Genomic DNA, 25,073 nt, shown 5'->3' with positions numbered 1-25,073 from the left:
GGGAATTCGCTTAGCTGACGCAACTCCTTCGCTACGAATTTTTTCTAATTTAAAGTTTTCATCTATCGATTAAGAGGTTTTGGGTAAGGTGTGCTTTTCATTGAGTTTGAAAATCTTAGTCAAGTTTAATGTCTGCGTAAGATGTGCGCCTATATTCGTTTGAAGCATTTTTATACCATGTATATATGAAATATACATAGTATATTAAGTTTGGCCCCAAGTTTGTAACGCTTAAAAATAATGATGCTAGGAAAAAAATTTTGTCATAGGTCTTCATAAAATCACCTAATTAGTTCATTTCCGGTTGTCCGTCCGTCCGTCCGTCCGTCTGTGGACACGATAACTCAAAAACGAAAAAAGATATCGAGCTGAAATTTTTACAGCGTACTCAGGACGGAAAAAGTGAGGTCAAGTTCGTAAATGAGCATCATAGGTCAATTGGGTCTTGGGTCCGTAGGACCCATCTTGTAAACCGTTAGAGATAGAACAAAAGTTTAAATGTAAAAAAATGTTCCTTATCAAAAATTAAACAACTTTTGTTTGGAACATTTTTTCGTAAACATCACTGTTTACTCGTGAGGGCGCCAATTAGGCGGAAATTTTTTAATATGTACTTATACTTGATTATCAGTTATGTATGTGTCACATGTTTGTATGTGTAATGTCATATAGAAATCAACACTGACTATGCATGGTATTTCAACAATTAACTCAGTCAATTGTTTGTTTTCACTTGTTATCGATAAAATTTTTTTTTCAACTTAAAAAAGACACCTAGTATTTAAAACGAGAAAGTTTATTTTTTGATCATTTGTAAATAATAAATATTGAAACATTAGAAGTATTATAAAGTATTCGGTTTCTTTATTAGAAATAAATTTATAAATACACGAATAAAAATACACGATTGTTACTTTTATTTAACCTTTATAAGTTTATAACACCTTAGTCAGTTCATTAAACCAAATTCAAAACAAAATAAAATATGATATTTATATAAATTGCAAAAATAAATATCATTAGATTTCGTGTAATTTTATATCATTGAGAAAACTTTGTAAATCAAAAGGATTTACAAATGCATGGAAAAGATTCAATCACATATCACCAAATTATCAACCAAAAATAAAAAAGAATACAAAAGAAAAAATTCTATTTAATAAATAATACGATCTATTAACTTTTAAATGCAATGGTTTTCGTACAGGCCCGTGCGCATGAAATGTCCAAGCGAGGAGTTCAAACTTCCATTCACCATGTTAGGTCATAAAGTCAATAAAAACAAAAAATTCTTTTTTCGAGTAAGAAAACATTAAATTAGGTCAAATGTGATATTCAGTCACTATTGAAGTTAATTCTGGGAGGTACAGAAAAAAACTTTTCCAAAACTCTGTCTGCAGCGATCCTCTACATTGCGATGTATATTGAGCGTAGACTAAACCGTTTAGCCGATCTTCAAACACTTTCGATCTAAGGTATGTTTTGAGACAACGCGAGGTTGAAAAGGAGCGTTCATTCGTCGATGTTGCCACAGGCAAAACTGCCAGAAAGCAAAGCATTTACTAAACATTCAGAAACGCATCTTTATTTCAAATATCGAGTGCTTCGGTTGAGTTTTTGGCATACTGTCCGGCAATGTGTTTTCGAAAAAGTTTAACTTCGTCGACCTAGATGCCACGGAAATCATCGTACAAAATTAAATAATCTAGTTCAAAAAGTCGAGTAAAAGTTTCTACTAAATTTTTCATTTTATTGAGAAAGAGACATGCTAAATTTGATAAAATATTGCGATATTTCAAAATTCGATCTATAATCTTTCGAGCGTTGAGTCTGTTCTAACACGAGCCTTGGCTTCCGCACTTCTATGTCGTATTCATCGCAGATATCGCTCATGGTTTTGAAAATTTTCCTGAGCTCTTCTCCAGCCTTTCCTTTTTTATCTTCTTTGAATCATATCATATTTCGCAGCATCAACTACTTCGATAGCCTCGCCAAGATCCAGGATTTCTATTTGAAGTACTCGACGACAAAGTACCTATGCCTCTATGTACCGATCTCAAATTTACAGGTGTATATTCTTAGTTCAAATTTTATGTGGACAGATTCTCAATGGCCCCCAAAACTCCTCCCTTGCGCACGGGCCTGAGTTTCGATGAATATGATGACCATTTCATACTAAAACTGTTTTATACATATCGTTCAAGAATGTAGAATGTATTCCATAAAATTTGGAGTATTGTGTTTAAATAAAAAGTTGCAGAGTTTGATGGACAACATCATGTTCTGACATCAGATTAGACCTGGTACTATGGGCTACTGTAATAGCCAATTTATCATCCAACGCCACCATAGCCAATCATAAACGGTAAGAAATAGAATAACATTTTAAATTAGAAAGTTGAGTCTCATAAAAAAACTAAAATTTTTCATCTAAACCATTTTTTTCGCGATTTTTGTTTAAGCTATTTTTTTTATTGGTTTACTACAAAACGATATATTTAGGTGTATATTAAAAAGGCCCACCCTGTATATGAAAAAAAAACTTACCATTTCTTAGGACGAAAAATTATAAAACTAGACAGTAACATATTACTTCATTCGTTAATAAAACCTCGTTCGTCACTTACAAGATGGCAGCGCGAGTGACTGCGGACCAATACCGTAACGTTTACACCGACCAAGCGCATGTGTGCGTAAAGAGTAAGTTGTGATGATATTGTTTTAGAGCCTAATTTAAATTAGGTACCTTATAGTATTGCAAATACGAAAATACGGACGTACCTTGATAAGGACAATCAGAGCAACTGCCGTCCCCTAATTTTCGATTTACCATTGCATTAGTTGGCTAAATACATGTTAATGTTGAAATACTGTTAAATTTATGAAATTTTACAAATTTGATTTACAAATTTAAATCCCTTAAAAATCAAAATAGCAGTTGAACTCCAGACAAAATTACTATCAGAGACGCAGAAACACTTGATTTTAACGGGATTATAGCCGTCGTTTCACGAAAGATAACAATTGCATATGTCTTTTTAATGTAAAGTAAGTATTTAATGGTAACGTGTACAAGGTTCAGAGCTCTACGAGTTTCACTTCTTACAGCGAAAAACCATCCAAAAAAAATCCCGTTTTCGTAGCTCGATTCCAATATCAAAAATTATAAAATTTCACTTGCTATTAAAAGATCATGTTAGAAGAAGCTTAGACATCGAAAAAACCGCTCTACCATAATCCTTCGACCAAGAGCAAAGTTTTCACGCAGTTTTTTTCGAAAAAAGAAAAAAGTTATAAACTAATTTAAAAACGACTATTTTCGCTCATTCTTTCAAGTTTTGTCGGCACCCACGCGTCTAAAGCGTACTTACTAGACGTCAATCGATAGGTTTTTTTCAGATCTAGAACTTTTCCATTTAAAGTGAAGTTATTGTTTTCACCCCGTTTTGCCAAAATCGAGTTTTCATCAGATCTCGACGTTTTAAGGTGTCAGGAAGCTTCCCTGACTACTTTCGCGAGGATGTCTGTATGGCTGTATGTATGTATGAGTGTGCGTGTGTGTGTGTGTGTGTGTGTGTAAACCTCTCATAACTTTTGAACGGCTTGTCCGATTTGATCGCAGTTGGTGATATTCGAAAGGGCTTGACCAAACTTAAATTTTGAGGCCTATTTGGACCGATTCGAACCGATAGATTACAAAACTGCAAAAAAAAATTTTTTAATTGTTTTTTTTTTTAATAACTTTTAAACGGCTGTATCGATCAATTCCAAAAACTAATTAGCTCTCAACATCAAAAATCCACGTCGATCACCACCAGTCCGGTCAAAATCGGTTGATTCGTTCGTGAGTTATCGTTGACGAAAGAAAACCCAAAAAAGCGTTTTTTCGGAATAACCTCAAAATTTTTTGTTCTGCCAATTGAAACTTAAAGATTCTTCAAGAAGCTTCAAAAACTGCTTCGAATGTCACCAACCGCGTGAAAATCGGTTTATTCATTCTAAAGTTATCGCGATTTGAAAATTTAAAAAAATTTAGATTGTAGTCTAAGATCACATCTAATTACAATAAAATGCGAGTGGATATAACATCAGAATAGATAAAATTTTTTACACGTTATGATTCAATACTTAGCGGAAGTTATAGGGATGACCTGCAGGGTCAACCGTTTTCCAAATTTTTTTTAATCGCAAGCCATTGATTAGCCGCAAACACTATGCTTCTTTGCTTGTTTTTTCTATTCGCACCGCGTGTGAGTTTTATTGGAGGCGTTTCCATGGTAACAATACACTACTTTAATTATAGAATTGTATGGATACATATATAATTGTATGGATTGCATTTATGACTTAAATTGAAAATTTAATATTATTGTCTCACAAATTTAAATAAATAATTATGATAATTTACATTTGAAAAATAATATTTGTGCAATTTGATTTATTATTTTCATAATTTTTAATGCATTCAGTTTAATTAATTCGTGTTTTTCAATAATTTTAATTTGACATTTACTATAACATGTAAAGAATTGCAAGTTAGTCATAACAGCCCCCTTTTATGCCAAAATTTTTCACTTAAAGCGCTGGTATCGATTTTATTGTCCCTACCATGACTACGCACACAAGGATACAACACATTTTTTGTTTTCTGATAGCAATTTTATCAATTTTAACATTTGGTCTATGTAGTAGATTAATTGGATTATAGGGTAATAGAACTTTTACAGTTTTTCCAACTCTCGTAATCTTGTAAACAAGTGGCAGTCAATAACAGCAATAACTGTCTTTTAAAATCAATTTATCGATTTAAAAAAGCGTATATAAAACGAATTAATCAACTTCACAGATTTATTACTATGATAGTAGTATTTTAAAGCTATCTTTTTTTAAAAGCTCTATTTTTTTTAAAGCTTTCTCTACATAAAAAATTAATTGTAATTAAATAGTGACAAATAAGTAATAAATTTCAATTTTTTTTATCATACCCGGTATATATGTAATATATATTAAGGTATACTAAGTTTAGTCCCAAGTTTGTAACGCTTAGAAATATTGATGATACGAACAAAACCTTGTTATAGATGTTCATAGAATCACTTCCATTCAAGAGTCCATTTCCGATAGACTGTCTTTCTGTCTGTCTGCCAACATGATAACTCACAAGTGAAATTTACAAAATTTAAAAAACCCCCAAGAAATTTTTCAGGTGCGGAACTCTAAGCTCGCACTTGAAACTTATCTAAGAACACTCTTTATTAAATGATCTCTTCCTTAGAGCCTTCAAACTGAACCGATTTTGAGGATCATCGCCTAGTTTTTAGTTGTTCCGGGTACGGAACCCTAAGAGTACTCCCCATTCACTTACCTTTCAGGCGAAACAAAATCGGTTCATACGTTTAGGCGCTGCGATGCCACAGACAGACAGACACATATGGCGATCAAACTTATAACACCCCTTTTTGGTTTCGGGGATTAAAAAAGAAAACAGATATTAAGCTGAAATTTTTTAAAGATGCTCAAAATGTAAAGAATAAGTTCGAGTTGGTAAATCAGCAACATAGATCAAGGTCTTGGGTCCGTGGGACCTCTGTCGTAAACTGTTACAAATAGAAAAAATAAATATTTCTTTTACAAAAATTAACAACTTTTGTTTGAAACATTTTTTCGTAAACATCACAGTTTATGCATGAGGGCGCAAATTAGGACTGAACTTTAGTGTCCATTTTCTACAAAACTAGTGGTCTTGTGGAAAATTCTCAAAAAACGATAAAAAATTCTAGAAAATACTTTCTAGACTAAGGCCGCTATGGGCTTTGTTTGACATTTGACAACACTTCCTATACGGTGGTATTTCAACAATTAACTCAGTCAATTGTTTGTTTTCGTTTGCTTTTTTATTTAAAATAATGTATTTTAAAATCGATTTCATATATAATTATTACATTTATTTTATGATTACATTTTTTTATTTTATCTCTCGTCTAGTCTCTTCTGTTATTTTTCTAGTAATTCTAGAATAATAGATAGCTTTAAATAAATTGAATTCAATTTTTAAATGTTACATATGCTATTATCTACAACAGACAGGATAATTTATGTATCTTTATACAGAATGACCTAAGTGATAACAACACGATGTCAATAAAAGGGTACATAACGTTAAAAAAAAAGGATAATTTTTAAATACACTTATAGTCGGAAAAGTTTCCTTTTCTAGAGACAAAGTTTTGAAATTTGTAAAAAAAAACATTTTTATAATATTTCCAGAAAAAAATGGAAATTTGATATTATGAGATAAGGATTCTTCATAATTTAAGGCCCATATGGTGATAGATTACGAAATTCAACGGTAGAAATAAGGGTGCGCCATTATCCCGCTTCCAAAAAAATCTCTGTAGTTGCATTAGCTTTACTGCAAATATAATTTGAGTGACAAATTTCGAATATTTTTAAGAAATTGATGCACTAACGTCATCTGTTTTTCTTTTTTGGTTGAAATCCGAAATCGGACTGATACATCAAGTCCGAAATAACTGTTTTTCAATCAGTGAAAACAATTTTTTTTAACTATAATTCTGGTAAAGAACTTTGTTCGACATTTTCGAATCCATTTGCCTCTGATGAATTTTTTAGCTAGAATCTTGTTTTCCTTGGGTCAAAATTAGTTTAGAAGATTATTTTTATCAAAACCGGAAACAAAAGAGGTAAAAAAACTCAAAACCCCTTAAAAAAATTCAAAAATTCGAGAAATGTTTTTAGTTTCCCATCTTGACAAAAATCACTTTTTAGACTAATTTTGACCCAAGGAAAAGAAAAATGTTGTTAAAAAATTGATCAGAACCATAGTTTTCAAAATAATCACTCGAAATGGTTTTAAAAACTGCAAAAAATGTATTCAAAAATATCAATCAAAGTTTTTTGTTTCTGATTTTTTTGAAACATTTTCTAAACTAACTTTGACCCAAAAAATACAAAAACCTAGATAAAAAATTGTAGTTTTCAAAAATAATTGCCCTATTTGTTTTAAAACAATAAATTTCGAATTTGTAAAAAGATATTTCGTCAATTTGATCAAAGTTATTGTTTTCAAATGACGATTGTATGGCAACAATTTGACACAAAATCATCATCATTTTTAACCGACTTCAAACAAAAAAGGAGGAGGTTCTCAATTCGGTTGTATTTTTTTTATGTGTGTTACCTCAGTTCTTTCGACTGGGTAAACCGATTTCGATGATTCTTTATTTAGTGACAAACAAGTGTATTTCAGATTCACTAAAAATCACAAAATAAAAATAAAAAAACTTTTAACAAAAAGAAAACCGACTTCAAAAGAAGAACTTTTCCAAAACAAATTAATATGCACTAAAATGTAAGAAAAATAACGATAATATAATGTAGTTAAAATTATTGTTATTTTTGGAGTCGGTGTTAGCCAAGCTAATGTTGCAAACTGTTCTGTTAGAGTTATTTCTTTGGCTGACACCGACTGCAAAACTAACAATAATTTTAACTACATTATATTATCGTTATTTTTTTACTTTTTAGTGCATATTACTTTGTTTTGGAAAAGTTTTTCTATTGAAGTTGGTTTTCATTTTGTTAAAAGTTTTTTTTTTTTTGTATCATAAATTGCAAAATAACCCCAAAATTCACTCATATGTACTTTACTCAAATTTTTTAATCGCTGTTAAATTTGAATTTTGGACAAATGCAATTATAGTAAACTATCCTCAATTTAAAATAAAAAAAACTGAATTTTGCTTTAAATGGACTGTTTTGCTTTAAATGGTTTGCTTTGAATAGACTTATACGGCGGACTCTTTTACGTTAGTGAAGAATTATATATACTAGCTCGACCCGTGTGGAATTCCGCTTCCATGGCTACCGTAACTCATGGCTATCCTGTACTCGTAACTAAAAAACAACAACAAACTTACTAGAAGTGAAAAAAATAAAAAGTTATGAAATTAATATTAAGAGAACATATTTTAAAAATAGTTTCATTTTAAATATCTTTACAGTTGTTAAAACTGTTACATTCGAATCATGTTTGCCTGATACACTTATTATTCAACTCATTTAAAATATTTTTTCGTTAAAATTATTTATTATTTATTTGTCTAACCTGTTTTTTCCTAAGCGGTACAATTTTAGTCCGTGAGTATATTTTTCGGAAGATTAGATATGGACAGAAAAAAGCATGCAGGAGAAATAATTTATAATAATTAATTAAGTTAATACATTAGAATTTGTGAGCGCTTCATTTGAAAGTTAACATTCGCATTCGCATTCGCGAATATACAAAATTCAACATTCGTCCCATCAATAGTTCACATAAAAAAACGAGGGATCATTTTATAATACTTTCCCCTACATTTAGCATGAAAAATGTATAGATGTAAATAATGACTATTGCCTGGTTACGTTCGTTCATTACGATACACCCTATATACGATTTAAAAAAAAGATAATTTAAAAAAAAGAATATTAATTATTAATTACTATAATAATTGTAATAATTGTTTTTTACAGGAAGATGACATGGATGAAATGAATGAAGATGGTACACCAGATCAGATTGAAGACCATTATTATACAAAACGGGCATGGGACAAATTACAAGGGGGTTGGGGTAAAAGAGGTTGGGATCAATTACATAGTGGTGGTTGGGGTAAACGTGCTGTTGGTGTTGGACCTGCTGATTCAACTAAAATATTATCAATATTATCATCGTTACAGCAGAATGGTGCTGTTGGACAACCGGGTGCTCCATTACCGTATTTTATCGTTGTTGTACCGGGTGGTCGGGCTGATTTGGAGAAGCGTGCATGGAAAAATTTACAAGTAAATATATTTGTTTCTTTATTTAATAGTTAGTACCTGGATGACCGAGCTTTGCTCGTTATTTATTTTAAATAAAACCTAGCCTAGGTTTCATTTTTCGCCCCGAAATCTCCTGCATACTAAATGTCATGAAAATCGTTGGAGACGTTTCCGAGAGAGAACGACGTTTTCTCAAAATGAAACCCAGCTAGATCGACATTTTGTCCAAAAAACTCCCTACATACTAATCGTGGAACAACGCCATCTACTGAAACCTATCTTAATTTAATGTTTGAGTGTCAGTAAAGCAGTTAGTTGCTCCCAATAGGGTACTTACTGTAGTGAAAAATAAATTATGAAATTAGAAAAAAATTAAAATTTATGTAGAAATATACTTAAATATTCTGAGTTTGAGTCATAAAAGCATATAATTGTTTAATTTTATTAAAATTAAAAAACGTAATTTTTAAACTGTATATCATATGACCTAAAACAGAAGCGAGCCCTGATGTGATGTCATATCGGCATTAACTATAGATATTATATATTATATATAGATAACGCGAGGGCTATGCTGGCCTAAAAGTGGATGCGATATGAAGAATGAGAGTGAAGATTGCCAGTTAGTTCCTATGTGTCCTTGTCATAGTCATATGTGATAATCATATGATTTATAGATATTTTGTGTAATGTAAACAATATCTAGCCAATGACATATAGATTAGACAAGGACACATAGAAACTAACTGACATTCTTCTTCTCTCATTCATCATATCGCAAATTTTGGGCAATGGCGTTCTCTATGTATAATATTTTATGGCATTAACTGTCTGTTCAGCTGGGTAAATATCTGTCAAATTTATCTGTGTACTTTCGTCAGTGCATTTCGTTTGTACGTATTTATTTATTAAAATGAAAATAATAACCGCTAACGACATGATAAAAAGAGGGTAAAAACTGATGACGGCAAAAGCATTGATACAGTGACAAGTGTGCTAGAGGATTTTTTGACATAATCAAATAAAAGAACAAGTGAAAACAAACAATTGACTGAGTTAATTGTTGAAACACCATGCATAGTCAGTGTTGATTTCTTTATCACATTACACATACGAACATGTGACACATACATAACTGATAATCAAGTATAGTACATATTATAAAATTTCCGCCTAATTGGCGCCCTCACGGGTAAACAGTGATGTTTACGAAAAAAATTTTCAAACAAAAGTTGTTTAATTTTTGGTAAGGAACATTTTTTACATTTAAACTATTTTTCTATCTCTAACGGTTTACAAGATGGGTCCTACGGACTCAAGACCCAATTGACCTATGATGCTCATTTACGAACTTGACCTCACTTTTTACGTCCTGAGTACGCTGTAAAAATTTCAGCTCGATATCTTTTTTCGTTTTTGAGTTATCGTGTCCACAGACGGACGGACGGACGGACAACCGGAAATGGACTAATTAGGTGATTTAGTGACACCTATGACAAAATTTTTTTCCTAGCATCATTATTTTTAAGCGTTACAAACTTGGGACTAAACTTAATACACTATGTATATTTCATATATACATGGTATAAAAATTACTAATATCAATATAACACATTAAAATGATTTTGTTTGCAAAAAAATTACCAAATGTGCAATAAAAAAAGCAATAATTGTAATGAATTTTTGAAACAAATAGCAAATTTTTTTAATGACATAAATATCAAAAACGCAGAAAAGGAGACCAAGGTATTATGGTACGAGTTGCTACGCTATGGAAAGAATGAATTAGTGCTTCGAAATATTTTGAAGTAATGACTGTTGATAATACCAATATTACGCCTAGGCGATGGTAAACACCCCTGGACATGGCATGGACAAATGTTGAAAATGGCAACAGAAATCGATATAGTGATAAACTGTATGCAAAAAGTGTCATTTAAGTATATTTCGAAAATACTTAAATGACTCGATACTTTCCGGGTTATTGGCGATTGAAATTCGGAGTATTTAATCTTAAATAACTGAAAAATTTCGTCGTTTTTTGAAAAACGTACATCGCACACTTTTTAAGTACTACAAAAGCCTGGAAAAAGAAAAAAGTTTCAAGGCATTTGCGCGAAAATTAACACAGTTATAATGAAAAGAAAATTGCTCGTTCCTTTCTTTTTATTCAGCACAAAAACTGAATTTACTACGGGAACTAAAATTATTGCTTGCCGCTTGAAAATTTACTTTATTTATCAATTTAAATGCAAAAAAAATTTTCGAAAAAAAAAAACATATTTTTATCTTTAAATAACTCGAAAAAGAAAAGAAAATATTCTGCGGAAAAACAGCAAAATTTTTGCCCTCTTAACTTTTTTTGTAACGTTATTATTTTTCGAGTAATTTAACGATAAAGAAAAATTTTTGTTTTTTTCAAAAAATTTGTTTTGCATTTTAATTCCAATATTTCAAAAAATATATATCCAAAACTTTTTGTGCACGTTGTCAGTACTAAATAACGTAAATTGGAAAGCGACAAGCATTAATTTTAATTCCCGTGGTAAATTCATTAGTTTTTGTGCTGAATAAAAAGGTACGAGAAACTTTCTTTTCATTATAACTCCATTAATTTTCATGCAAATGACTTGTAACTTTTTTTATTTTCAAGGTATTTTACAGTACTTTAAAAAGTGTACCTACGATATATTTCTTTCACAAAAAGAGTTTAAAAATTGTTCAGTAATATTAATTCTTAACTATTTCTTCCGTATGATCGAAGAATTGATCACTATTTTATTTTGGAAATTGATAAAGATTTTACGGAAATCATTTAAATTAAATAATTTTGATTTATATCGAGTTAAAAACATTCGTCTAAATTAATAAAAATAGAAAAACATTTCTCTACACTGCGACATTAATTTATTATTTAGAGAATTTTTTATTCTCATAGGATTAATTTTTAGGAGTTATTGTTCGCCTTCCCCTGTGTGGAATACACAAAACATTCGTCAAAAGAATGTCGACATAACATATTGTCATTGTAGATAGATTGTAGGCCCTGCTTTATATCTTCTAATCTCAAAATATTTTACGATGTTTTTAATATTATACGAATTAGTTTTTCACATCAATTTAGTTTGGTATAACTCCCGCCTGGATAAATAATTTTATACCATGTATATATGAAATATATCAAGGTATACTAAGTTTAGTCCCAAGTTTGTAACGCTTAAAAATATTGATACTATCAACAAAATTTTGGTATAGGTCTCATAAAATCACCTAATTAGTCCATTTCCGGTTGTCCGCTGACCGGTCTGTCTGTCAACACGATAACTCACAAGTGAAATTTACAAAATTTAAAAATTTTTCGGATACTGAACTCTACTCTTGCACGTGAAACGTATCTAAGAACACTCTCCATTAAATTACCTTTTTCCTTAGAGTCTTCTCCAAACTGAACCGATTTTGAGGATCATCGCCTATTTTTTAGTTGTTCCGGGTACGGAATTCTAAACTCGCTTTTGAAACATAGCTATGAACACTCCCCATTCAATTACCTTTCAAACGAAACAAAAAAAATCCAACACACATACCGGCCAAAGTTATAACACCCCTAGTTTGGTTCGGGGATTAAAAAACGAAAAGAGATATCAAGCTAAAATTTTTATAGCGTGCTCAGGACGTAAAAAATGAGTACGAGTTCGTAAATCAGCAACATAGATCAAGGTCTTGGGTCCGTGGGGCCCCACTCGTAAACCGCGGTAGAAAGAAATTTTTAAAGTGTGTTCACAGTGTTATAATTGAGGTCGAGTTCGTAAATAAGCAACATAGGTCAATTGTGTCTTTAGTCCGTATTACCTATTTTGTAAACCGTTAGAGATAGAACAAAAGTTTAAATGTAAAAAATGTTTCTTATTAAATAAATAAACAATTTTTGGTTGAAATATTTTTTCGTAAGCATCATTGTTTACCCGTGAGTGCGCAAATTAGCTTCAAAACATTATATAGTATATATACAGGTACCTCTTGTATTTATTTTAAATTTATATGTTACATATATTATGTATGTGTTTGTTTGTTTATTACTATATCCACTGAGGAAGTGAGGAAAAGATACTCTTATTACTTTCTGTGTAAGCTTATATGTAAAAAAAAAAACGAATGCGTAATCAACACTTTTTATACATGGTATTTAAACAATTAACTCAGTCAATTGTTTGTTTTCACTTGTTTTTTTAATAATATTTTTATGATTGTTGTAAAACATACACAACAATATATTATGATGTTTGTCACATATTATTTTTCACTTCATAATTATTATTTTTTTATTATTAGCAAAACAATAATTTTTTTTTGTATGTTTATTTATGATATAATAGAAAATAGATTTATGACCGATATACAAAGTGTTCTATAAATGATGGTAAAACTTTTGACTTCCGAAATAAGCTTATAAAGACGAACAAAAAAGCTCTTTATCAAATTTCGATCCGAGTTCTAATTTCCGAGATAACTAGCCAAATATATTAAATCCAATGGTAGAGCTTAGAAATAGAAGCATGTCTTTATCGTAACTGGGTCGAGTTTAATAAAAATTTTAAAAAGTGAGATTGATTGATTTGTTAATTAAATGCAACGATAAAGACAACAACAGTAAAACAGTAATAATTGCTATCTTTATCGTTGCATTTAATTATCAAATTATGTATCTACTGTTTAAAATTTTTATTAAACTCTACCCAGTAATTATACCAGGTATGTAATAACTAATAATAGACATAGATTACTGGACTAGGTTTAATAGAAATTTTAAAAAAGTGAGATAGATAATTTGATAATTATATGCAACGATAAAGACATCCTTATATTTCTAAGTGATCTGTTATTGGATAAATTTATTAGTTAATTTGGTTAATTGTCTCGGAAATTAAACCTCAGATCGAAATTTTCTAAAGAACTTTTTCATTCGTTTTTATAAAATTATTTTGGAAATGAAGACTTCTGCAGTAAATTATAGAACATCTTGTATATGTATGCATGGAAAATTGTATTTTTCCATGCATACATAGAGAAAAATTAGTCAGATGCATGCACGCATCAAAGGGTTCCGTTGTTTACACCAATAGTGTATGCTACAATGTTTTAAAATGTACTTCAATATGTTGATTTTCCTTATAAAAAGCCACAAAAAAATATATTTCGGCAAAATAAACACTTTTTTATTCTCGCAAAAACACTGTTAGCCATTTTGGTGACGTAATATTGGTAAAAAACCAGTAGCGTATGTAATTATCGTATGTATAAATAAAGTTGATGGTAACATAACCTACAATTACCATGAAAGCCATGAAGGTTATAAAGAAGGAGAACGATCGCTATAGAAAATATTGTCCCCGAAATATGGATAAAATAAGTGAGGCGCTGCGATCGCTAAGTTGTATCAATAAAAGCGGGCTGTTGTGCGCTAATTTGAAATGATATATCAATTTGTACATTATGCAACTAACTTCATCTACTTGTACTCATAAACAGCTAACTTCGCAGATACTACTTAATGATGACAGCGCGGCTGGTGGCTGAAAAATGAACTATAAATTCTACGAATTTTCAGGGACAGACGCGCTAATCCTTCTTTATAACCTTCATGATGAAAGCCATCAACAAATTAGTAATTAGTGCGTATTATTTTTGCCTATATGACATCACATCATGGCGGATCGCGTTTTAGCTCACGTGCTCGCATAGCGGATCGTGTTTTAGCTCAATATAATAATACAATAATATGCTTTTATGAATCAAAATCAGAATATCTCTATATATTTTAAATGCGAGAGTAAGCATGTTTGCTTGTTTGTTTGTTACGCTTTCACGCTAAAACTAGCGAATGATTTTTAATGAAACTGTACAGCAATATAGCTCATACTTTAGAATAACACATAATATAGTAGATATAATTTATAAAAATTTATTAATAAAAAATAAAAAATAAAATTTAAAAATTAATTTAATTTGATATTACCATAAATTACAGATTTCTGTAAAAGTAGTCATTTAACATTACCGTAAATTACAGATTTCTGTAAAAATAGTCAATATAAAATATTTCACGGCCATCTTTTCTGATATACTCAATGAATATTTACGACTATTAGATTAATAGAAAATCATACATACATTTTACCTGTGTTAAACAATCCTTACCATTATTTCGAGGTTTATAGAAACGGAATAAGCGAGAGCAATCTTTATCAATCTTTACTTTTAAACCCAGCGAAGCGAGTGGGTATCACTCTAGTTTAAGTATATTTCTACATCAATTTTAATTTTCATTAAATTTCATAATTTATTTTTCAATACCGAAAGTACCCTATTGTTAATTAAGGTTTTTTTCTCTTATTTCTAACGACATATCTTAGAAACGCGATATTTTTGAAAGAGAAGAAATATAGTTTTCTAAATTGTAGTTGTATTACTCACCTAAATAGTCATGGACGTCGCCAAGGGGAGCAGGTAGGGGCAGAGATTCACAAAAATGATTCAAAGCACTTGCTTTAAAAGAGTAAAATTCTACTGAATTCAAAACTTCCGTTATTGGATGAGTTTAGTATGAAATTAGAATCAATCAAGCTACCTTACAATTTTCAACTAATCGTCTTTTATAGTTTTTGAGAAAGAGATAACAAATATTTTGCCCTAATTTAGACTCTCACGGGAAAACAAAGTTATTTGCAAAAAAAAGTTTCAACCAAAAGTTGTTTACTTTTTTATATTAAACAATTTTACATTTAAACTTTTATTCTGCGTCTTGCGGTTTACAAGACCCAATGGACCTATGTTGAAAATTTACGAACTCAAATTCACTTTTTGGGTCCGAAACACGATACAAAAAAAAACAGCTCGATATCTCTTTTCGCTTTCGAGTTATCGTGTTAACGGACAAACAAACGGAAATGGACTAATTAATTTAATTTTATGAATAACTAAATCAAAATTTTGTTTATAGCATCCATATCTAAGCGTTATAAACTTGGGATTAAACTTAATATATTCTGATAAATTTGATATATAGCGTACAAAAACTAAATAAAATCATTTTTGACAACAAGTTTTTAGGAAAAGGGCGCCTTTTATTAAAATACGATGGTTGGGGGAAGAAAGGAATAGTAGAAAAAGAAATTTTTAGCTCACAAAACACACAAAACACACAAAAAGTCCACGGTTTTCACCATCACAAACCCTTGTGATCCCCCAAAATTTAGCTCTAGTTCCATGAATGTTTTCAGGTAAATTAATGGTAAATTAGGTTTTATTTTTATACCATGCATATATGTAATATGCAAGATATATTAAGTTTAGTCCCAAGTTTGTAAAGCTTAAAAATATTGATGCCACGCACAAAATTTTGCTATAGGTGTTCATAGAATAACCTAATTAGTCCATTTCCGGTTGTCCGTCCGTCCGTCCGTCGATCTCGAGCTGAAATTTTTACAGCGTACTCAGGACGTAAAAAGTGAGGTCAGGTTCGTAAATGAGCATCATAGGTCAATTGGGTCTTGGGTCTGTAGGACCCATCTTGTAAACCGTTAGAGATAGAACAAAAGTTTAAATGTAAAAAATGTTCCTTATCAAAAAATAAACAACTTTTGCTTGAAACATTTTTTCGTAAACATCACTGTTTACCCGTGAGGGCGCCAATTAGGCGGAAATTTTATAGTAAGTACCATACTTGAATATCAGTTATGTATGTGTCACATGTATGTATGTGTAATGTGATAAAGAAATCAACACTGACTATGCATGGTATTTCAAAAATTAATTCAGTCAATTGTTTGTTTTCACTTGTTAAATTATAAAAACTTTCGCGTTTTCTCCTATATTTTAATTTACGGCCCTTCTCTGCTATCGGCTGGCGACGCCCTTGTAAATAGCTGATAGTAAATTTGTCAACGCTACAACCAGTACCAAAATAATATATCTGGATTTTATTTTTAGGCTGGATGGGGAAAACGTAACAACCAAATTGATGAAGTTCAAGCAAATCAATTGCCCAATGACGGAAACAAAGGACCAGGTAATATGTCTTACATTTTTCTATCCTTGTTTATAAGCTGTTTTTTTTTTTGTATATTAAACCATTAGTCTTTTTCCAATTATTCACCAAATTTGGTGAGTTATGATACTTAATTTTTGCTAAAGGATTTATAAAAAATGTCTCTAGAATCTTGAGGCGATCACAGGTAAGAATTTATTCCCCCCGGCTACTAGCAAGCATTTAATTTAGTCCAAGCATGATGCTATATATAAATTTTGATTGGCTTAGAGTAAATTCTGATTGTATTAAGGTCCGTAAACTCGCAAATGTACGGGAACAAAGCAGTGCATTATACCAAGAAGAGTAATATGTCGAAATTGAAATGACGGAAAATGGCGAAATTATTACTAGAAATTGCCTTGTTCCTGTTCATGCCCAAATGAATTTTGAATATTAAGAATGTCTTGCTAACTTGACGTTGTCTGGAGATACCTTAGAAGAAAAACGATACCTTAAGGCAGTATTCTGGTCTAGAAATTTGAATAAATCTATTTTTTTGCATATTTATAAAGGTTAGACCTGTAAGAATATGTCCTTAAACGAATTGTTCCAAATTCGAATTATTTTCGGTGATACGCCGGATTTTCTTTAACGAAGTGCGAATTGATCGCTCTGTAATGTGAGTTTCTGCTGCTTCAAAAGAAGGCAAAACAGCTCGGTTAGCAGAAATAACTTTGCAAGACATTGCTTATGAAGTAGAAGAAGACCCAATGTATAATTCTGGGATCTCCAATTAATCCAAAGTGAGTAATATTTTTATTCGAGTTACTCTGCCAGAATTGTCTCTCAAACTTAAAACGCGTTTTCCTTGAAACCGTATTTTTCGAGGTGGTTGACATGATATCTCAAATTCTACTCGACCGATTCCTTTGAAAGATTCCTTCCGAAAATTGGTTGGAATCTTCTTTATAAATCTCTCTATCGTATGAACGTTGGATTTAAAAAAATTTCAATTTTGATTATTTTTAAAAAATGCAAAAACAATTTTTTTTTCATTTCGACGCCATTTTGTGAAATAATTTATTTACCGACTTCAAAAAAAAGGAGGGGGTTATCAATTCGATTGTATTTTAATTTTTTTTTTATGTGTGTTACCTCAGAACTTTTGACTGAGTAAACCAATTTTGAAGATCTATTTGAAAGCTGGTGCTTCCCGTGTGGTCCCATTTCATTTTGGTTCAGTTCTGACAACGACATCCATGAGAAAACCATAAAAGTCTTAAATTTGCATTAAGTATGTACGATAAGAGGGCGAATAACTCAATATCAATCCAACTGATTTGGATGATTCTTTTTTTAATGACAAGTTAGTTAGTGTACTTCTGTTTCACTAAAAAATCAGAAAATAAAAAAAACAAACAAAAAGAAAACCGACTACAAAAGAAAACTTTTCGAAAACAAATTAACATGCACTAAAAAGTAAAAAATAACGATAATATAATGTAATTAAAATTATTGTTATTTTTGGAGTCGGTGTCAGCCAAGCTAATGTAGCAAACTGTTCTGTCAGAGTTGTTTCCTTGGCTGACACCGACCCCAAGAATAACATTTTAACCACATTTTATTATCGTTATTTTTTCCATTTTTAGTGCATATTAATTTGTTTTCGAAAAGTTTTTTTTTGAAGTCGATTTTCTTTTTGTTAAAAATTTTTTTTATTTTGGCTGAGGTACAGACGATAGCAACATCTTTACTAATTAACAATTTTTCCAAAATTTTTTGTTTCGGATCTCTACAAGGGCTGGACTCGTACGTCTCACTTCACCAGCCTGTAATTCGTAGAATTAATTTTTTTTACTATTCTTATTATATTTTAAAAATGTTTATAAATATCATATGATAAAATGGCTACAAAAATGATTTTCATTTTTTTGTAATGTTAGTTTGGAAAATGCCTACAATTGAAGATTCTAGACCAGAATACCTACTTAATGTGGCAACCCAACATGTAGGATATAGTATTCCCAAATAAAAATTGAATGCTATTTATTAATATAAATATTTGCATTTTGCATGATATGTAAACGAGCGATTCCTCTTTTTTTTACAGCACCCAAGAAATCCAGCTGGAACAATTTAAAGTATATGTGGGGTTAAGTTAATATTATTTATTTAGAAACAAAAACACAAAATGTTAACAATCGCATATAACACGAATTGCGGCTAATGACAATACAATTATTTATTTATTTTGTTTTTTTTCGATTTAAGTAAAAACTTTTACGACGAATTATATTCCAAACTTCCAAAGACATATTTATTCGTGACATAATATTTTATATTTATGCCATGAAAATTTTTCGTGTTATACGAGAGTTGTTTTCCTAAATAAAATAAAAACATGTCCTTGTAAGTATTATATAAAAAGTATATTCTGTAAAATGTGCGTTTTATGAATAAAATATATGATTATTGTTGGACCATTGGACCCATGAAGGCTAGAGAAGGAGACCGAACTCCATGTAAATAAATGGCAGTCACAAATAAGATGTCAGTAGTGTTCCTTTTGTACCGTAATAGTGGAGGGAGTGTAAGGCGCGAAATATGTAGTAGTTCGTATATATATGTATTCACTTGAAGAATAAATTGGTTATTTTGCTTACTTCACTCCTATTTATAATCCAATTAATCTACGGAGGCCAAATGTTAAATTTGACAAAATTGCTATCAGAAAACAAAGAATATGATGTTATAGAAGAAAACTTGAAAAGAAACATAGCTTTTTTGTTTACGGCTAATAAATGCCTAACTTAACCTAAAAAATTCGCAAAAGTCAAAAAAATTGGTCTTCTTTGCAATAAAAATTTTTTCTTGCGATAAAAGTTGACGTCCAATGCAAAAAAATTAAATGGGCAAGTTATTGATCTCAAAAAAAAAAAAAAAAAAAACCTTATCAATTGACGTCTGGTAAGTCCGATTTGGATGCGTAGATGCTAAGATTTGAAAAAATGAGCGAAAATAGTCGTTTTTAAATTTATTTATAACTTTTTTCTTTTTCCATTTTAAAGTTGATATTTGGTTAAAGTTAAAAGTTAAAGAGTAATAGGTTCAAAAACCTTCAGTGTTTTAATCAAAAAATTTTGATCTTAAACTTTTCCCTTGGTCGACTGATTATGGTAGATGCAAATTTTCGAGGCTTAATCTCTTCGCCTAGACTTCTAACATAATATTTTAGCAGAAAGAGAAATTTTTGATGCCAAATTCGGGCCTCAAAAAAAAATGGGATGCATAAACACTCGACTTTGACGGAATCAATGCGGTCGTTCCACGAAAAATAACAATTGCAAATATTTTTTTAAATGTAAAAAAAGAATTTATTAACAACGTGTGCAAGTTTCAGAGCTCTACGAGTTTTACTTTTTACCGAGAAAAACTCCATCCAAAAAAATTATAATTTTTTGAGGCCCGATTTCGTCATGAAAAAAAATACAAAATTCACTTGCTGAAGAAAAAATTATGTTAGAAAAAGTCTAGATAAAGAGATTAAGCTTCGAAAAACCGCTCTACCATAATCCCTCGACCAACAGGAATGTTTTTTATTTTCGTAAAAAAAGCGATATTTCGAAAAATTTTCAAAATTAAAAAAAAAAAAAAAAAAACTGGGGGTTTGTGGAACCTATTACTCATAACTTCACCAAATATCAACTATAAAATGAAAAAAAGAAAAAATTATAAACAAATTTAAAAACGACTATTTTCGCTCATTTCTTTTAAGTTTTCTCGGTATCTACGCATCCAAATTACTTACCAGACGGCAATCGACAGGTTTTTTTGAGACCTATAACTTTCCCATTTAATTTTTATGCATTGGACGTCAACTTTATTTTTATCGCAAGAAAACCATTTTTTTTATTTTTGGGAATTTTCTAGGTTAACTTAGCCGTAAACAAAAAACGCAATGTTTCTTGGCTTGTTTTCTTCTATGACAACATATTTTTTGTTTTCTAATAGCAATTTTGTCATCTGTTTCGCAGATTAATTGGATTATTATTATGCTATATTCACTTCAGTGCAAAAGGAAATTAGCGACACTAGTGGTACAAAAAGTAACTAAGTAACTTACACGATTGCAATGACTTTTGTCAATTCTCCCGCTTGAGTTCGGTCTCCTTCTCTAGTCTCCATGTTTGGACATTTTATTTATCGATACTTATTTAGTTTTGAACTTCCCCACCCCTAAATTCATTATTTATTCGATTTATATTTTCAGAAACTTTTTCGATGTAAAAAAAGGTAATGATTTTAATTTTTAAGGTTTGTCATATAACTATTATTAGAACCTATCAGCGCACGAGTGTAAAATATTTTCAACCAGAGATAGCTTATTCGAAAACTATTCGAATGTTTTCATTTTATCATATAAATGGAACCAATCAAATTTCAGTCAATTTCAAACTACTTGAAGTTATTGAACAAAAATTACGATGAGAGGAGAGATCGGAGAACTCACTTAATATCCAAGGAAAAACTTTATTGGCAAAATTTTCACACTCGTGCGTTAATACGTGCTTAATTAGTAAGAATGGTAAGGCTTTAATGCACATAAGGCTTTAAATATTAATGGGAAGTTTTACGCTTGCGATTTATATGTGTACGATTTGTATGTAAAATTTAATAAAAACTAATAGTACAGTCAAAGATGTAACTGAATAAAAGAAAATTAAATAAACCCCGCTCATTTTGCTAAAGCCTGGTGAAATGTGTTTAACTATACCGCGTAAGTGCAGTATATATATTAGATAACTATAGTATAAAAACTGGCCAAAATATTATAATATAAAAAAATTATAACGGTAAATATACGGCATTACGTAAATGCCGAATAATTACGATATTTTTACGGCATTCTCGAAACCGCTATAGTTATATTATATATATATTATACATGTATAAGATTGTTTTTTTTCATGTTCGAAAAACTCATATATGTACATAACATATACATAATACAAGTTGCCTATTTATTAATTTTCTTAAGTCAGCTTGTATATGAACTATATCATTTAATTAACAGTTTATTGTTTATTAACAAATAGAAACTAACTCATGGTTTACGAATAATTTACACCTGAGAAACCAATTTGACTAGGTTTTGGCATAAAATGAGCGGTTTATTTCATTTTGTTTTATTAGTTGATTTTTGTTATATCTTTTACTGCACCATAATTACTTGTAGCCGATAAAGCCTTTAGTCAAAGCTTCATGTAAGCATACTGCAAGTTTTTATACAATAAAAACTTTCATGAAATGAATTTCAGTGCTCATTTTTTAAGAGAAATAGATCTCACCCCCTCTTCTCCCATTTATAACGGTATTTTAAGCCCATCGTTTATAAAGATAAAAACATAGATTGTATTCAAAAAAAATATTTACATGTTTAGTTAAATAAATTTAGTCGATAAAAACGATTACATCACAGATATTTGAAAGCTATTAATATTCTCGTAAATATTATTTTTATAGGAAAAATTATCAGCGCATAAATATTGTTTGATTTTCTCAAATTTTAATAATTAACAAAATTTTCGCTTATTATTATATATTATATTCCGATTAGCGTAAATGCGAAATCACTTTTCATTCACGAGAACAAACGAACATACATGCAAACACACAGACATCAATCTAAAAGTGATGTTAACGTATTTCAATCGGAGTGAGTGAGAATGTGATATCTTAGATAAAAGAAAATACATTTCTCTAAATAGTAGTTGTATTAATGCGGTAAATGTGTCAACGCTACAACTCATACTCTCATATTTTGCTCATCTGTGCACACAGTATATCAAGCAGCACAGTCTCACAGAATTAAATAGTACAACGTTGCCGCTTATACAATTCACATCTGGATTAGACTAAATATTTGACAAAAAGTAATTTGTTAACAGCTAACAGAAACGGTTAATGGTTCTAGATTTGTTTTTTAATTTTATATCGTTGACTACCTTTTTACACAATTTTGTTTAAAACTACTTTTAAAGTAGTCCGGCTGTTTGAGACAGTACGGTGTATGTTCATTTGTTTGCGGTAAATGATAGTTCAAAGTTCCTTGATCACAATAAACACAGTTTTGGGGCCTCTTGCGGGGCAAAATTTTTCAAAATTTCATTTTAAAATTATGATTTTTAACACAGTACTTAATTTAAAAACTTACAATAATGTTCATTTTACAAAAATTAATAGGCCTTTTCATCATGTCATAAGCGCAAGTGCAGAGTTTATTTTTTCGTACTGACAGCAATAAGTAGGACTAAGATAGAAGATATTTGTTATTCATTTTATCACATTGGTTATAAATCATTTAGTACGAAACAAATGTGAATCGTGATTTTAAAATGAAAAGTCCTATTGGTAAATGCGAAATTCAAAAATGGTTTCATCATGAAGAAAATGTATCACAGATTTTGTTTATTCAAAAAAAAACATTACCTTACGGCGTTTGCCTAAAAGAAGACATAATAGAACTTTGGTTTAAACGCTATTTCGATATTTTTAGAGCATTTTTTTACATTTACGTCATACAAATTCCCTGGTTTACGATATTTTTAGAGCATTTTCTTACATTAACGTCATACAAATTGCCTAGTTAACTAGTAAACTAGCCACGTGACAACCGAACCACTTTAATCTCAGGTCATTAAAAATAGCTTAATAAAAATCGTAAAAATTGTCCCTTTTAGATCTTGTTACTTTCTATTTGAATACTTTATTAATATCTGTACTTTCTTTTCCAGTATCAAAACGAGATCCAGGTTGGAACAACTTAAAAGGAATGTGGGGTTAAAGAATTGTAGTTTTTAATAAAGCACGAATCTAACCTAAATAAATTAAATAAATCTATATATTTTAACCTAATAAATGAAATAATTATAAAAAAAAAAAAATAAAATTAAAAAAAATATTGCATTATCTCCCAATATTAATTAATTAAGATATAATAATATTTAATCAAACCTCATTAATTATGTAAAAAAAAAATATATAAATAAATTAAAAATTAATTCTATATATTTAAAAAAATATATTATATATTGATAATTGTAAAATTAATTTAAAATTATTATTGTATTATGAAAGTACGTCTATATAATGAATAAAAATTTTATTTAAAACACGCATGCATTAAATATTTGTTCATTGATTTATTTTTGAAAAAAGTATTCCTAAAATCCTTTACAAGCGGCCGTAGATAAAATATAATAATTCCAACATAGGCATCTAATATACTAGATATCTATGAATTCCAGTTTCTTTGAAATCCCTCCCTGCCTCTTTGTAGCCTACCGTATCCTTTACAATAATCATAGATATGTTATTTTACACTGACGCTAATAAACACTTCGAAAATATACTAACTGGATTTGACACCAGAGTGAGAACCATCTCTAAAAGATGGTTCTAAACCTAAAGATGTAATTTCCTGATGACGCTTGACGCTGGCTTTGAGCGACAAATTAGGATTTCACCTAGCTGAAAAAAATAAAACTATGTGCAGCGTCAAATTAAAAAAATGTACCATCATGATAACGCTTGATATTGGCTTTTTGTCGTCAAATTAGGAATTCACCTAGCTGAAAAAATAGAACTTTGTCCAACATCATGTAAAAGCGACAGAAAACAAAAAAGTTTATTAATTCATAAAAAAATACATATTATAAATTTATTTATCCAATACTTTCAAAATTAATCCTGATTATAAAAATAGGATATACTTACTTTTCTGTGATAAAAGGTCAGTTTAGGCCGTGCTGCCATCTGGATGGGAAAAAACTTCGGCAGCGTCAAATCGTAAAAAGCTAAAGACTGTTTATGTGACCTAACTGGAATACATTTTAAGTTTTAAAAGAAAGTAATAAGAATAAGATAAAAATCTAAACAAGTTGATAGAGAAGGATAAAGAAGTTCACATCAAACACAAAGAAACAAAAGTCAAATAAAGATATCAACAAGTTGTACCCCTGATGGAAAAAATATTTGAAGAAAGAATAAGAAGTTCTGAAAAAATCTTAGGAACTTTGAATTTCTCAACGTTTTCGGACTAGTCTAATACAGAGTTATTCAGAGTTCTTAATACTTTTTAAAAGTTTCTAAGACTGTTTCAGAGTTTCCTAAGACTTGTTAAGACTTATTATTTTTTCAAATATTTTTTCCACCAGGGGCT

The 25,073-nt window shown here is 30.1% G+C and overlaps 1 protein-coding gene across 2 annotated transcripts in view; it reads left to right on the top strand.

Moving 5' to 3' along the window:
• The window catches only part of LOC123291787 (prothoracicostatic peptide), a 29,447-nt gene extending 5,698 nt beyond the window's left edge, over window positions 1-23,749 (top strand). Inside the window, exons 2-4 of one of the 2 annotated variants that reach the window (XM_044872206.1) lie at window positions 8,536-8,847; window positions 16,813-16,891; window positions 23,647-23,749. In XM_044872206.1, the coding sequence (XP_044728141.1) occupies window positions 8,536-8,847; window positions 16,813-16,891; window positions 23,647-23,696 (441 nt within the window). In that variant the 3' untranslated portion in view covers window positions 23,697-23,749. Of the gene's footprint in view, window positions 1-8,535; window positions 8,848-16,812; window positions 16,892-18,962; window positions 19,240-23,646 lie in introns of those variants that run through there. The other variant, XM_044872207.1, reaches the window with a different exon arrangement.
• The last annotated feature ends 1,324 nt before the right edge of the window (window positions 23,750-25,073 follow it).

The sequence above is a fragment of the Chrysoperla carnea genome, chromosome 2, assembly GCF_905475395.1.
Source record: "Chrysoperla carnea chromosome 2, inChrCarn1.1, whole genome shotgun sequence".
Lineage (NCBI taxonomy): Eukaryota > Metazoa > Arthropoda > Insecta > Neuroptera > Chrysopidae > Chrysoperla > Chrysoperla carnea.
The sequence above is the reverse complement of the archived record's forward strand: the minus strand, read 5'-3'. Positions and strand labels throughout refer to the sequence as shown.